General features: G+C 47.0%; 2 protein-coding genes across 2 annotated transcripts; one reads left to right on the top strand and one right to left on the bottom strand.

Annotated features, from left to right (window-relative positions):
• The first annotated feature begins 238 nt into the window (after positions 1 to 238).
• On the top strand, positions 239 to 11228 carry LOC131265186 (uncharacterized). Its single transcript, XM_058267448.1, has 17 exons — positions 239 to 763; positions 829 to 1182; positions 1499 to 1600; positions 1663 to 2290; positions 2356 to 2602; positions 2682 to 2871; positions 4787 to 5317; positions 5398 to 5853; positions 5930 to 6557; positions 6624 to 6864; positions 6999 to 7164; positions 8613 to 9275; positions 9343 to 9696; positions 9759 to 9860; positions 9940 to 10567; positions 10698 to 10947; positions 11027 to 11228. Exons 1-17 carry the CDS (start codon positions 239 to 241, stop codon positions 11226 to 11228), a joined length of 6267 nt encoding a protein of 2088 aa, XP_058123431.1.
• A 2634-nt stretch (positions 11229 to 13862) lies between these two features.
• Positions 13863 to 15256, bottom strand: LOC131265185 (odorant receptor 82a-like). The gene is made up of 4 exons (XM_058267447.1): positions 14781 to 15256; positions 14272 to 14710; positions 13992 to 14144; positions 13863 to 13923 (listed from the first exon to the last, which is right to left on the bottom strand). The coding sequence occupies exons 1-4, from the start codon at positions 15254 to 15256 to the stop codon at positions 13870 to 13872; spliced, it is 1122 nt and encodes a 373-aa protein (XP_058123430.1). The 3' UTR covers positions 13863 to 13869.
• Positions 15257 to 16197: the final 941 nt, after the last annotated feature.

Genomic DNA, 16197 nt, shown 5'->3' with positions numbered 1-16197 from the left:
TGATGGCATTTTCCCGCTGCGGCCAAAAACCACAGAAAAAAACAAGTTATGGAGAATTGATTGCAATTATAGACTATATTGCGCGCCCTGCACTCGGGACAGTATAAAAACGTTGGAAAACTGTTCGGTGCCATCAGTTGCCCGGTGCAAGTGAATCCAGATCGTTCCTGCTCGAGTGTAGCTTCTTTGTCTCTGTGGCAGTTTTTCTGTTGCTCAGTTGCTCAAGTGCCCTTTAAACATGTCTGACAACAAGAAACTGTTGGCCTTGCTTCAACGCCCTTCAGAACCCACGTTCTTCCCGAAGGATGGCGGCAAAACGTTGGTGGACCTACCGGAAGAGTATCTCACCGAGCGGTACCGTCCGATCGGTGCGTCTCTGCAGACCCGCTTCTCTAGCGAAGCGGACACGCGCATTCCCGTACGAGCCCTGCCCACGCCGGACCTTGCGTTTGCCGAGGCACTGCCACGCCGGGGCAATTTCTCGCTCTTCATCCCAAAGCATCGCCAGATCGCCGGCGAGCTGATTGCGCTCTTCCTGAACCAACCAAACGTGGATGCGCTCATGAGTGCGGGATCGTACGCCCGGGACCGTTTGAACCCGATCCTGTTCCAGTACGCCATGTCGGTGGCGATCCAGCACCGGGAGGACACGAAGAACCTGAACATCCCAACGTTCCTCGAGCTGTTCCCGGATTCGTTTATCGATCCATCAACGTTTCCGAAGCTGCGCGAAGAGGGTTCGGCCGTCCTGCAGAAGGACCGCGTAAGGACCCTTGGACGGTAGACTTCGAAGATTTTTTCAAGCTGATCTGAGTTTCTATTCGGTAGATCACGGTAGACATACAAATGAACTACACGGCCTCGGATCGCGAAGAAGAGCAACGAATGGCGTACTTCCGGGAGGACATCGGAGTGAATCTCCATCACTGGCACTGGCATCTGGTGTACCCGGGCGAGGGTCCCGACCGTGTCGTTAACAAGGATCGTCGTGGAGAGCTGTTTTACTACATGCACCAGCAGCTGATCGCTCGCTACAATGTCGATCGCTTCTGTAACCGTTTGGCGCGGGTGCGTCCACTGACAAGTCTACGCGAGCCAATTCCCGAGGGATACTTCCCGAAACTTATTCGAAGCTTCACCAACCGTGCATTCCCTGCCCGGCCTCAGAACCATGTGTTGCGGGTGAGTGAATTTAGCATCGGAGATATTGCACGCAGTGTGTATTTAGGTGACTTGTGATATGCAGCCGTTTGTCTTTCTTCCGACATTTTTGTATAGAATGCATTGACAACTGATATTTTGGAAAAAAAGAAGAGATATACTAAAATTTTGTTCAAAATAATACTAATCATCCTCAATATAAATATAATTACATAAAATATAATCTGAGTGGACAAGGCGAATATTGATGGAACATTACACAAAACCATGGATTAAATAAATAACTTAACTCTGAAAGATTCCGTGATCTATTCTGAAAGTTAATTTTCGTTTCCAGGATTTGAATCGCATTGAGGACGACGTGGTACTCTCGATCAGTGATCTGGAACGCTGGGGAAGCCGCATAGCCGAGAGCATCGATGGTGGTTACGTGGTGGGCGTAAGTATCGATAACCCTGGTATTTAGAACAGTTTAACAACGTGAGGGCTTCTCCTCGACAGCCCGGTGGAGCACGTACCCCTCTGGATGAACGGACGGGCATCGACGTGCTGGGCAACATCATGGAACCGTCGGCACTGTCGGTGAACTCGCAATACTATGGAAACTACCATGGTCATATGCACAATCTCATCGCGTTCAGTCATGATCCAGAGAACCGCTTCCTGGAGGGGTACGGTGTGGTGGGCGAGTTCCAGACGGCCATGCGTGATCCCACGTTCTACCGTCTGCACGCGCAGGTGGACAACATGTTCCACCGTTACAAGCGCACGCTTCAACCGTACAACGCGAACCAACTGGGATACACCGGAGTACAGATCCAGTCACTCGGCGTTCAGCTGAACCGTGCCAACGCACCGGCCAACGTCCTGCTTACGTACTGGCAGCGTTCCAAAGTGGATCTTTCTACAGGACTTGACTTTGGGCCGGAAGGAAACGTGTTCGCCTCGTTCACCCATCTGCAGCACGCACCGTTTACCTATCGGTTGACGGTGAACAACACCTCCGGAGCTGCCCGCCGTGGAACGTGCCGGATCTTTATCGCACCGAAGGTGGACGAACGCAACACTCCGCTCACGTTGGACGAACAGCGTCTGTTGATGGTTGAGCTGGATAAATTCCAGGTGAACTGTACGTGAACCCACCTGTGGCCCTTTTTATGAGTTCCCAATCTACTATTCTCTTTCCCTTCACAGTAACTCCCGGCTCCAACAATCTGGTGCGTCGCTCGGAACAGTCAAGTGTGACCATTCCATACGAGCGCACGTTCCGCCCGGTTGCTCAGTCCAATCTGAATATTCCGGAAACGGAAATGTTCCGCTTCTGCAACTGCGGATGGCCGCACCATCTGCTCGTCCCGAAGGGATCGGCTGAAGGCATGAAGTTCGATCTGTTCGCAATGATTTCCAACTTTGCGGACGATAGGGTCGAACAGGTCGATCAGTTCGATGAGTAAGTGATGAACTCCTCAACCTTGTACCTTTCCATTGATTGACCGTTTGTCTAAAATTCTTCGCTTCAGAAATGTCAACTGCAACGACTCGCACTCGTTCTGTGGCCTCCGCGGACTGCCGTATCCCGATCGTCGCCATATGGGCTTCCCGTTCGATCGTCGAATCCCGACCGCAGTACGGTCATTGACTGATTTCACTCGGGCAAACACAAACATGCGTACTACCGAGGTAACGGTTCGATTCACCAATACCGTGATTGCCAGGACCTGACCGGACTGTTCGGTCGAGTACCGATGCAACTGAGAAACAAACTCAGAGGTGGCTTTAAGAGACCATGGATCTGGTGTATCTTCCCACCAATGTGAGGAAATCTAATGACCGACCGCTGAACATCCAGTCTTCGAAAGAATGCAAATATAATTTTTTTTAATCAGAATGTTATCATACTTTGTAATGGACCGCATAATAAATTACTTTTCTCGCAAGGTAAAAAGTATATTGAGGAATTCTTCTTTTTTACATGAACATTATTAGAATCCGCTTATACTCCGTGAAATATAACATTTTATTTTGTTTTATAATAGGCCCTAAATATTTGCTGAAATGAGGTTAAATATTAATCAAATTACCAGTAATACAGAATTCAATTATAAATACTTTTTTTATAATTAAAATATTTTGTTAACAAATTTACTCAAAAACCTGTTCGAAATTTCTTAAGTACGCTTCGCTTTTTTGTAATTGAATATTTTTGCTTTTCAATTATGTATGAACTAATTACCCCTATATAGGTTTGAGAGGGACGAAAGTATCTTGCGATATTAAATATAAATCATCAAAAGAGAGGGGACATTAATGCCCCAATGCCAGAACAATCGCATCCAACTCTGCTCCATTCATACAATGGTCGCCATCAATTGCACAAAGAGGTACATCTTAGATTTCCCAACTAGACGGATCACTTTCCGGAGTAGGGCAGGTATTTTCGCACAGTTTTGGTTAACACCGTCAGCAATCAATACTTAAGGGACCTGATCTTGTTTCTTGCATACAACGGTCCCGAGCAATCACCTCGAAAGGCAAATCGCCGAGTCTCCCAAGGTTAACGAGGCACCACCTTCCGGAGTGTAAAAGGGTATTTCAGCTCTGTTTGTAGTTCCCACCGCTAATTACCATTGGTTGATAATGTGGTGCCACTATCAAGAACAGAAAGGGACCCAACTACAGCGAGATGTGTAGATACTATTAGTTCTTTTCGTACAGCCTGGACCACCAATTGTCCGCATTTACACGCGCGTGTCTTAAAACTATGTAGACTCATACTTTCTATTAAGTTGAATTAAATAATAAAAATAAAAAATCCATGCTCATTTTTTTTACTCATCATCATCATAGTCAAAGACCATGGTGACAAATGCAATACTACGGGCTCAAAAACCACAACATTTACTAAATACATTACAAACACAGCGTCAGACTACCTGCTTCACGTATACAGCGCATAGGCGTTTGAACTCCCTTAGATTTCGCGCTTGTTTAATCTCTCTCGGCATCCTGTTGTATCATTGTACTCCTTTAAAAAACAACGACGAACGTAAGTTACTATTTTACGAAATCAATAAGATATACTTTTTTTCGTAATTGTAGCAATTCAAGCAATTTGTAGCTTAAAAAATATGCAATAACCTGTTATTGATTGGGATAGTAACAATTTAAAACACTATCCCACGGAAAAGGCGCTTCCACGGAAAAAAGCTCCAACCAACCTGTGCTCCCTACAGAAATAGAATGCGAGCAATCGCAAGTTCAAGGTTATGTTTTGCTTTGGCCAACGACCCGTTGATAATCAAAGTTTGTGGTATCAAGCTGGTTCCTATGCAACAGAAACGATCGCAAGCAACCATGCAGTTGCCGAAAAAGAATTAACTCTTCCACTTCCACCCCAAACCCTCATCCCCAGCAACCCATCAAAGTGGTTGTGGTTTCTAAGTGCATTTTGGCAACGGTCCTATCAGCATTTGGATTTGGCACATTGTTCTGTTATATATAACACGCACAAGCGAGTGCTGTCCATAATCGTTTTCTAGTTTGTTTGAAGCTTGGTGTGTCACCCCTTCTCGAACGATCCCGCGAAATGGACGCGTTGTCGCAAAAATTCATTGGACTGCTGCAGCACCCTCGCGAGCCGCTGTTCCTGCCGAAGAACAACGGCACACTGTTCTACGACGTGCCGGAGAGTTTCCTGACCGCGCGCTATCGCCCGATTGGGCAGAATTTGGCCAATCGATTCGGGCCAAACTCTTCGCTCGCTGACCAGGTGAGCCATGATACGGGCGTCGAGCCAACGGTGGTCCCTATCCGTGAGCTGAAGCAGGTGCCCGATCTCAAGTTTGCCCAGTGGATCGATCGGCGTGGTGGCTTTTCGCTGCTGAACGGCGAACATCGGAAGACCGCGGCCAAGCTGATGAAACTATTTCTCAACCAACCGGACGCGGACACGCTGTTCGATGTGGCGGCGTATGCGCGCGACCGGCTGAATGGACCCCTGTACCAGTATGCGCTGGCGGTGGTCTTGCTTCACCGGCCGGATACGAAGCACATTGCCATGCCGTCGATTCTGCACCTCTTTCCGGACCAGTTCATCGATCCATCCGCGCTGTCAGCGATGGCGGAAGAAGGTTCGATCGTGATGGACGAAAATCGGGTAAGCGGTGGGTCGTTGGGGGCAGCATTCGCCATATACCTACAACAACGAAAGTATACGCTCTTTAATTGATGCTTCAGATGGCAATCGAAATACCGATGAACTTCACCGCATCCAATGACGACCCTGAACAACGGATGGCGTACTTCCGCGAGGACATCGGCTTGAATATGCACCACTGGCACTGGCATCTGGTGTATCCTTCGGCCGGCCCGGCCGAGATCGTGCGCAAGGATCGCCGTGGGGAGCTTTTCTACTACATGCACAACCAGATGCTCAATCGTTACCAAACCGATCGCTACGCGCAGGGTCTAGGGCGTCTGGAGTCACTGACAAGCTTCAGAAATCCGATCCGCGTTCCATACTATTCAAAGCTGCTGCGCAGCTCCAACAACCGTACGTTTCCGCCTCGTTACCCCAACATGACGGTCAGTGACGTGGTGAGACCGAACGATCGACTAAACGTTACCATCACGAACATGGAGTCTTGGATCTCCCAAGTGATGGCAGCAATTGACGCCGGAACTGTCGTAGGAGTAAGCATGAGCCATTGGTTCATTATCTGTTAGGTGAATAAGATAGGAATGATTATTACTTTTCGCTTCGTTTCAGAGTGATGGAGTAAGCGTACTATTGGACAATCCAACGGGTATTGAAATCCTGGTCAATCTGGTCGAACGATCGGCCCTCTCAATCAATCGCAACCTCTACGGAGACATACACAACTCTGGCCACACACTGCTTGCCTACATCCACGATCCGCGCGGGACGTACCTGGAAAGCTACGGTGTCGTCGGAGGACTGGAAACGGCCGTGCGCGATCCCGTATTCTACATGTGGCACAAGTTCGTTGACGATCTGTTCCAGCGCCACAAGGCGCGGTTGACTCCGTACCGGGCGGCCGAACTGTCCAACTCTTTCATCACTCTGCAAACACTGGAAACACAACTCGACAGTACGGGAGGCGCGATCAACACGCTGGTCACGTTCTTGGAGCGTTCCCAGGTGGACCTCGGGGCAGGACTTGACTTTGGTCCGGGTGGAAACGCCATTGTGACCTTCACCCATCTTCAGCACGCCCCGTTCACGTTCCGACTGGTCCTCACCAACTCGGCCATCGCAGGCCGGCGGGACACGGTTCGCTTGTTCCTGCTCCCGAGGGTGGACCATCAGGGCCGTTCGCTGACGTTCGAAGAGCGTCGTCTGCTGGCGATCGAGCTGGATAGTTTCCAAGTGACCTGTCGGTTTTGCCACTGGCCACGACATCGCACACCCACACACTAATCCGGATTCCTTTTGCTTCCAGTGCGGCCCGGTACGAACACCATCGTCCGACGGTCGGACGCTTCCAACGTGACGATTCCGTACGACCGAATGTTTCAGAATGTGGCGCCAACGACCGCGGGCAATGTGCAGGCGCGATTCTGTGGTTGCGGTTGGCCGGCACATATGCTACTGCCGAAGGGGAACGAGAACGGCGTCCAGTACGATCTATTCGCCATGGTGTCCCGCTTCGAAGATGATAACGCGAACGTTACATACGACGAGTATGTATGGGGATGATGGTGATGATGGCGACGGGGCAAACGGTCCAGCTGGCAGCGGAATTGTTTCTATGATAAATTTAATTCTTTATTCTCTTTTCTCTTCCCTCTCTTTCTCTCTTTATCTCTCGTACTAGAACCGTTGGATGTGACGATTCTTACTCGTTCTGTGGTTTGCGGGACCGCGTGTATCCAAGCCGCCGTCCGATGGGCTTCCCGTTCGACAGGAAAGTCTCGAGCACGGTGCAATCCATGGGTGATTTTGTGGCACCGTATCGGAATATGCGTCTGACTACGGTGACCGTACGCTTCATGAACACTGTTATAGATCGTCCGACGTTGTAGGAAACAGGTTTACAGACGCATTAACTAATGATGACTGGATTTGGCAATAAAAGATTATTTTGCATTACCTTTGAAATTCTATTTGGGTATTGTATTGGGGGTTCTATTTAGTTGAATCTTCCACACATGAAAGAATTTTAAGTATAAAAAACTACACATGGTAAAATAGTAATTCTTTTGTTTTTATTTCAAAGAAATAAGTTATTTTTATATGTATGTAAATCATACTCATCTGTATCGTTATTATAATTATGTATTTTAAAATTTTTAAAAATTAAAACAAACTGCTGAACATTATATTGTAAACAACCTACTTACTAAGAGCAATTACTCCCTAATTGAATTTTCTCAAATATTTATGCAGTTGGGGTAAGATATGATGAATTAATATTCCAGCTAAATATTTATTGATTGCTCAATAACTATTGATGGCTTCAAGAAACATGTAAATGAGATTGCGACCACAAGGCATGGTTTAGTTATGTTATTTAGCTTTAATCTAACTCTAATTCAGCGTATTGGAATATCTCAACAAAACTTTAGGAATGAAGCTCTTTGTTTCGAATGTTTCGCTCCGTCCAAAATGTTCTTGAAAAGATAAGATATCTACTAAAAATTGTATAAACGCGCTGTTTTACAAAACTGAAGAAATTTTAAACCAAAGTTTGAATAACTAAACTGTAAAATTTCGAAAAAAAACTCCTAACGTCCTGGCGCAATTGTATCCAAACCGATTTCAAAGATTTGTTGCTGTTGCTGTAGGGTCTCCGCCAAATTTATTGGTTTCTCGTAGAAAATTGTACGTGTCATAACAAAACCCTGTTAGTCAGAACAATTGGACAATAAAATGTTTTATGGCAGTACTATCGATTCTGTCGAAGGTAGATTTTTTTAAATTGTACGTTTAATGAAGGGTTTCTGAAAAAAATCAAGATTTAAATATGGTAATGAAGAAACATTATCTCATCCGTGACCGGACTCTCCCCCGTACGAGAAGACTGACTATCCACGTACACTAAGGGAAAAAAGTCTTGTAAGCCGTTAACGGACAGGCATGACCAAGAAGTCGTTACACCACGAAGAAGAAGAATGAAGAAACATATTTGACTGTGATTACTAAAAAAATCTCAAGCTCTATCAGCAAAAGGGATGACAACAGATGTCGAAGCGGATTCATCTGGTTTACTGACAATCCCGCACACTGTTCTGGACCGTTGTTACGAACCAATTATGTTGTGGTGCTAGATTGATACGCATAGAAAGACAAAGAAGTTGATCTTGACAACGAGACCCTAAATCCGTCCCACGGTGGCCTAAAATTTATCGTGCTATTTTGCGGTTTTCGCCCCGACTATTTCAACATCTAAATTATCGTCAAATTTGGGGTGTTTGCGGTTTGACTGCAGCTAAGTCCCGATGGGTATAAAAACTGGATGCATTGGTCACCATCTTCATCAGTTGGACACGGTCCTTCGAACAAGCAAGCGAGTCTACTTCCGAGTGCAAGTGAGCAAAGTTCTCCATTCTACGCCCAGTACACAACGATGGCCGACAACAGGAAGCTTCTTGCCCTGCTTCAGCGCCCCCTGGAACCCACGTTCTACCCGAAGGACGATGGCAAGACCGTGGTCGACCTGCCGGAGAACTTCCTCACCGACCGGTACCGCCCGATCGGAGCCTCGCTGCAGAGCCGCTTTGGAAACGACGCCGAGACGCGCATTCCGGTGCGCAGCGTCGCCCCACCAAGCATCTCGTTCGCCGAGGCCGTGCCCCGTCGCGGAGGCTTCTCGCTGTTCAACCCGAAGCACCGTCAGATCGCCGGCGATCTCATCAACCTGTACCTGAGCCAGCCCGATGTTGACACGCTGATGAGTGTGGCGGCGTACTCCCGCGATCGGCTTAACCCGATTCTATTCCAGTACGCGCTGTCCGTCGCTATCCAGCATCGTCCGGATACGAATGATCTGAACGTTCCCTCGTTCCTGGAGCTGTTCCCCGACTCGTTCGTCGATCCAACCGTTTTCCCGAAGCTCCGTGAAGAGGGATCGATCGTTCAGGCTGAGAACCGGGTATGAATTCTTCAGCCTATGATCCATTTACATTTAATTACTTACGCCATGATGATTGCATTCTCAGATGGTTATTGACATCCCGCTCAACTATACCGCATCGGATCGCGAGGATGAGCAACGGTTGGCGTACTTCCGGGAGGACATCGGTGTGAATCTCCACCACTGGCACTGGCATCTGGTGTACCCGGGTGAGGGTCCCGACCGTGTCGTCAACAAGGATCGTCGTGGAGAGCTGTTCTACTACATGCACCAGCAGCTGATCGCTCGCTACAACGTGGAGCGTTTCTGCAACCGCCTCGCCCGTGTGCGCCCACTGACCAATCTGCGTGAGCCTCTGGCCGAGGGATACTTCCCCAAGATTATTCGTAGCTTGAACAACCGTGCTTTCCCACCGCGTCCGCAGAACACCGTCTTGAGGGTAGGTAGAAGTCGTCGATAGCGACAGCTGAGACTCTATCTACTTCTATTGGGTATTTTTAGGATATCAACCGTGTCGATGATGGTGTCAACTTTACCATCAGCGATCTGGAGCGCGTTGAGGCCCGCATTGCGGAGAGTATTGATGGTGGATACGTTGTAGCTGTAAGTAAAACCGTCCCTTGCGAATACCTTTGGAGTAGTTTCCTTCGTTTCCATTGATTTCGCCGCTTGCCTTTTCCAGCCCGGTGGCAACCGCGTTCCACTCGACGAAAGGACCGGCATCGACGTGCTGGGCAACATCATGGAACCGTCAGCACTGTCGGTGAACAGCACGTTCTACGGCAACTATCACGGCAACTTGCACAACATCATCGCGTACAGCCACGATCCGGACAACCGCTTCTTGGAGGGATACGGTGTGGTGGGCGAGTTCCAGACGGCCATGCGCGATCCTACCTTTTACCGTCTGCACGCGCAGGTGGACAACATGTTCCACCGTTACAAGCGTACCCTGCAGCCGTACAACGAGAACCAGCTCGGATACAACGGCATCCAGATCCAGTCGGTCGGCGTTCAGCTGAACCGTGCCAACGCTCCGGCCAACGTGCTGCTCACCTACTGGCAGCGCACCCAGGTCGATTTGGCCACCGGACTCGACTTCGGACCGCAAGGAAACGTGTTCGCCTCGTTCACCCATCTGCAGCACGCACCGTTCACCTTCCGCCTGGCGGTGAACAACACCTCCGGAGCTGCCCGCCGTGGAACGTGCCGCATCTTCATCGGCCCGAAGGTGGACGAACGCAACACTACGTTGACGATGGAGGAGCAGCGTCTGCTGATGGTTGAGCTGGACAAATTCAATGTCAACTGTAAGTATTAGTACCTTTGGAGACACTCTTTACTTGCTAGATAACTGGATACTCAATGGGAAATTCAAGAAAACAAATTCACAAATTAGCCAAGCATTAAACAAACTGTTTTCCAACACTCTTCTGACAGTGAACCCGGGTGTGAACAACATCGTGCGCCGTTCGGAGCAATCGAGCGTCACCATTCCATACGAGCGCACGTTCCGCAACGTGTCCGCGTCGAACAACAACGTTCCGGAGACGGAAATGTTCCGCTTCTGCAACTGCGGCTGGCCGCATCATCTGCTGATCCCGAAGGGTGCTCCGGAGGGCATGCAGTTCGATCTGTTCGCAATGATTTCCAACTACGCCGACGATACGGTCAACCAGGAGTTCGATGAGTAAGTATTGTTGCGAGTGGTTATGTTTTCCTGCTGTTTGTAGGAGCGGCCTCTAACCAAATCGAATCTCTTCCCTTAGGAACGTCAACTGCAATGACTCGCACTCATTCTGCGGTCTGCGCGATCAGCTGTACCCGGATCGCCGTCCGATGGGCTATCCGTTCGATCGCCGTATGCCGACCGCCGTCAGAACCCTGGGTGATTTCCTGCGCCCCAACTCCAACATGGCGATGACTCAGGTGCAGGTTCGCTTCACCAACACCGTGATTGCCAGAACTTAAGCAACGACACGAACGCCTGGAACCTAACAGAGAATACCGACTGCTGATTTTTACAAAGGAACACGAATTTTGAATCATATTTAATCATTTTGAATAAAACGTTTTGATCAAGAGCAAACAATGTGGCTTGGGTTATGTACGCATTATGAAAGAAAACCTGTGAAAAATCCGAGCCTTTGCATTTACAATCAATATGAGGAAAAGATCTTCTCTCAACCACACGAATAACAGTGGCCAGCTTTCGGTTTTAGGTTAACCTAAAATAGGGATATAATTATTTTCGTTTTGTATATAACTCTAAAATTGTACGGTAGGAAATATCCTACAGACTTATTGAAAAGTACTTAAATGTTAATTAATTCAATAGCCACAATACAATCAAAGATTGCAGAGATTTTCTTAGTAGAACAATTCAGATAAACCATCCACTATCTATTAAAATTCCATGACCTTTCAATAAACCACCTACGCAAACCACTCGAAGTTCTAGTTCTAGATCCATCTAGTTTTTTTTTTGCAGGCGCAGTCTTGCAAGATGCCTCGTTCCCATGGTCTTGCATTTCAAAACCTCGTTCCCATAGCGTTGTTGTGCCAATGAATATTTTTTAAATTTTATACAAACAATTCCCCATAATAATCGTAAATGGATTGTGCCTAAGTAGTCGCAATGTTTGATAAATATCTGCAAAAAACCACGTCCTAAAGATATTAAAATTTTCATAATTCTTCCCCAGACCCGTATGGACATGGAAATCAAACATGGTTTCATGAACTATACAGAGGACAAGATAGGCTACTGCAACCATAACTACCGCTTGGGCCCACAACCATAAAGGATAATGCATGTGTGTGACACATATTTGTACATAAGGTACAAAGGTTTGTTTTGCAACAGAACCATGATAAATTTCACCTAGAAAACAAGATCTTATATCTCATTCTTACCATGCAAAGTGTAACATTACTAGCATCGTATAAGCATCGTAAATATGAATAAATGGTATATTTCTCATCTAAAGCTATACACGGCCGACTGCTTATTGGTTTTTAGAATGTAGCTAGTATAGTGTTTCCTAGAAAATTTTCAGAGTTGAAAGATGATACAAAATTGATTGCATAAAACAATACATCCCACACAATGTCCAGAAAGAAACTCATTAAAAATGTAAACCAACCATTTAGTGATAGAAACTACTTCAAGAATTAATTGTAATTGTAGCGAAAGTCAATTGAGTTGGTATAAAAAACCTCTCACGCAAGCAAACTTTTTGAAAGATTTCTTGAAACTTAAATCCAACATGGCTATGTTAGAGGTTCAGGTTCGATTAACCAACATTGTGAACGGACATGAAGTTAAATACGGACGTTTCCGGAATGTAACGGAGAATACCAACTGCTGATTTCTATAAACGAATACAAAGAATTTTGAATTCTATCATATTTAATCAATTTGAATAAAATATATTCATCTAAAGCAACGAATGTTGGAATGGAACGAATTGGTTTATATAGCTTTATGAAAGGAAAATATATACAAACCAAAGCTTTTAAATTGAAAGTCCAAATACGCCAAAGAACTCATCATTTCCACATAAACAACACTTTCCCAGTGGCACAATGTTATGCAATCGTCCTACGACGCTTCCCTTCGCATACCGCTGTCGTGACGAATGTGGGACGAACATTTGCCTTTCATCCCTCAATTGACCTTTTAGGGTTTATCAAATTACCACTCGTGTACTTTTCGGTTTGCTCGCACAACGTGCCTTCCCAACGGCAGACCCATCCTATCAGGTTTTTAGCTTTGTTACAGCTCAAGGTATGTATTTTGCATAATTCCTCCGCATGACACACGGCAAAACAGTAATCGGACTCCAGTTCCCACGGTAAGAAGCGAACCCGTCCACCCGACAATACAACCAACAATGGGTGGAACAAAGACTTGTAAATACCGGACAGTTCTTTTTTTTCACTTGCCCTGCTTTTACCGTCCTTAGGTACAAAGTACGGGTGCGCAGGGGTTTGGAAGAAAATTGGCAACAATCCAGGGCTCAAGCTTGGGTGAGGTGATGCAGGACGCTAAAATAAAATCGGGTCGAGATGATTGCAATGGAAAAGCGAAACCGTTCCAATGTTCTTCCACTAATATTGCATTATTTTAATACATCAATTCAAATTCAAAGTAACTTTTAACATTGTGAACATTGTGACAGAAAAATTTAATGTTAAAATTATTATTAATTAATTAAATAGAACGTAGATAAATTAAACTGGATGATAAAATCGAAATATATTGTAGATTTATGTGAAAGGTATAAAAAAATCTCAGCGTACCAGCTTAACCTTCAAAAGTAAAGTCAATATATTTCATGAAATCAACACTATTTTCGTGCACATATCAAATCAGTGTTAATTTGTGCCATTTTCTTATCTTCTTCAACTAACATGTGCTTGTGAAAGTAATGCCATTGTTTTGGGCCAATGTACGCTCTACATAGTGCCAAGCGATTGCATGAAATGCTACATTCTATGACCGTATCCTTTCAAGCACTCATTTTCCCTTTTTTTATGGAGTAAATGGCCAGGGTGTGGTTTCCATAAAATATATCCCTGGCAACGCTCTTCCCCGCTCGCGTTTGTGTTACTCCGTCAAGGACATTAACAGGGCCACATACGAACCGGCGGAGTTGAGAATCTGCGGAGAAAACGGAAACGATGCGGAATTAGATATACGAAGGCGAAGGTCCTGCAAAAGTATCTTACCGCCCTCAGCGTCGGCAGGGACGCCTGGACAAATCCGGACTGGGCGTTCACCGCCTTCCGGGCTCGCATCATGCAGTTTATCAGCAGCTTTTGGGTGCGCACGTCCGCCTCGTACCAGTTGCTTTGGAAAACGGCGTCGTGCACCTGAGTGCTCTTGAGAGGGGGTTGTTTTTTTGTGGGCAATAAAAAAGGGGCAGGTGGCCAAGAAAATGTTAACGGTGGGGCGGTGGATAGCGACAAGAAAAGTAACGACCCGATAATGGTCCGTTCCGTGCGTTACCTCGTGGTAAAGCTGCGAGCCGTAGTAACAGTAGTAGGTCACCTGAATGACGATGGCGGTCCCGTACGCCACGTAGACGATCACCAAGCCCGAGCCGGCCGAGAGGACGAGCTGGAAGCCGAGCATGCACAACAGCACGGAGGAGATGAGCAGCTGGTTGAGGATGACATTCCGGTACGCGTCAATCACCCGGTCGGCGATGTTCAGTATGTGCTTGTGGTACTCGATGAGCGCCCCCAGGGGCGCGTGTGGTGCGTCGTCGAAACGGATCCGCTCGAAGCGACGCTGGGTGATGACAAAGTGCGCCACCAGACAGGAGGAGAACGTCCCGAACGTGGCATCGCAAGCCACGCAGTCCAGCACCACCCAGACGATGGCGATGCTGCACCACACGAACAGCACCGTGAAGGTCACCGGGTGGGTCGTATCGAACGGGAAGCTGGAAACGGGAATGGTAAAACGCGATTCAAATGCGGAAAAACGAAGGGCTACTCAGCCAGGGCTCTTACGCCATCAGCAGCGGAAGCTTCCATTCCGAGCGCTCGGAGACGGCGACCCGGACGAGGGCGGCACAGACGAACAGCACTCCGGTGGACATGGCCGAAATCAGGTAGGCCCACGCCAGGAACCGGTCGAACCGGTTGTACCGCTGCACGATGCGCTCTTCGGCCGGGGCTAGCGAGCACTTAAGGGCGGAAAATTCGTCCACGATGGCCCACAGCTCGCTTCGATGACGCCGCAGGTTGTACTGGCGCACCAGGCCCAGGTAGGCGGTGAACGTTGGCCCCAGACAGTCGCACAGCAGCATTATTTCTTCGATGTGGCTCGCTGCGAACAGGACCGTGCCCAGCTTCATGAACAGCACGGAGAAAAAGCTGAACCCGAACAGGACCCGGTCGAGGCGCGTCTCATTCCGGGAAATGCCGATGGCTGCGAGGCAGATGGATTGGACGCGGAAAAAGTCAACGCTGCCGTCGGGTAGCATGTTGCTGCTCGTACCGCTCGGCCTACCTACGCACTGACCGTGGATACACAATGCCGGGGGAAATTTATACCGTGCACGTAAAGTCGATTCAGGGAAAATTTGCCATATCCCAGGCCCGAGCATGGACCGTTTAATTGCCCGGGGGGCCTTTCAACGGACGTCAAACGATCAGCGATGAGCACGTCAATCGAGATGAGTGGTACGGACCGTGATTAAACAATGTCTTATGTATGAAGATACTGGGAAACCTGCCACTTATCCAGCGGAGGGAAAATCAATAAGAACCAATACATCAAACTTTTTCCTTCAAAAAGTGTTTGTATCAAACATCGAAATGATTAGAAAAAGTTGTTATTTTTAATAAATAAACTAAAAACACAACAAAAAGGGTTTTGGACATATGGTTATATCATGTATAAATGACTCCCTTCCTCTGTCGATCAAGCAACATCGTAAAGGTTGCTTCTTGAAGGTAATTAATATCTTACAGCGGAAACTAGCCATGTGTTATCTGTTGTTCTGATGCGCATTTGAAAAATGAAAATCAGTGTGTGCCTCATATAGGTAGCAGCAAAATCAAATAGTTTTGTGAAATTCCACAAACGGGATTGTGAGTACACAAGTCAAAGACTCTTAATATATAAATATATATCAAACATACATAGACCGTAAATTAACACGTCTGCATTTTCGTGTAACTTATAGCTTATATCTTAACTAATAAAACTAACATCATACCTTCTTTAGACTTTGTTCTTCGTTATGATGATGATGAACTATTTTTCAATCAATACACAATTTTCGACATAACCAAAACAAATCTAAAAAGGGTTCCATCAACCGTGAAACTGAGCTTGAAAATATTACTCACCGGACCGACCCGGCTCCGGTTTGACTAATTTAAAGCAACCGGTACCATGGAGCGGCAGATCGCGGTCCGT

The sequence above is a fragment of the Anopheles coustani genome, chromosome 2, assembly GCF_943734705.1.
Source record: "Anopheles coustani chromosome 2, idAnoCousDA_361_x.2, whole genome shotgun sequence".
NCBI classification, from domain to species: domain Eukaryota; kingdom Metazoa; phylum Arthropoda; class Insecta; order Diptera; family Culicidae; genus Anopheles; species Anopheles coustani.
Note: the sequence above shows the minus strand (reverse complement) of the source record. Positions and strands in the feature narration are given on the sequence as shown.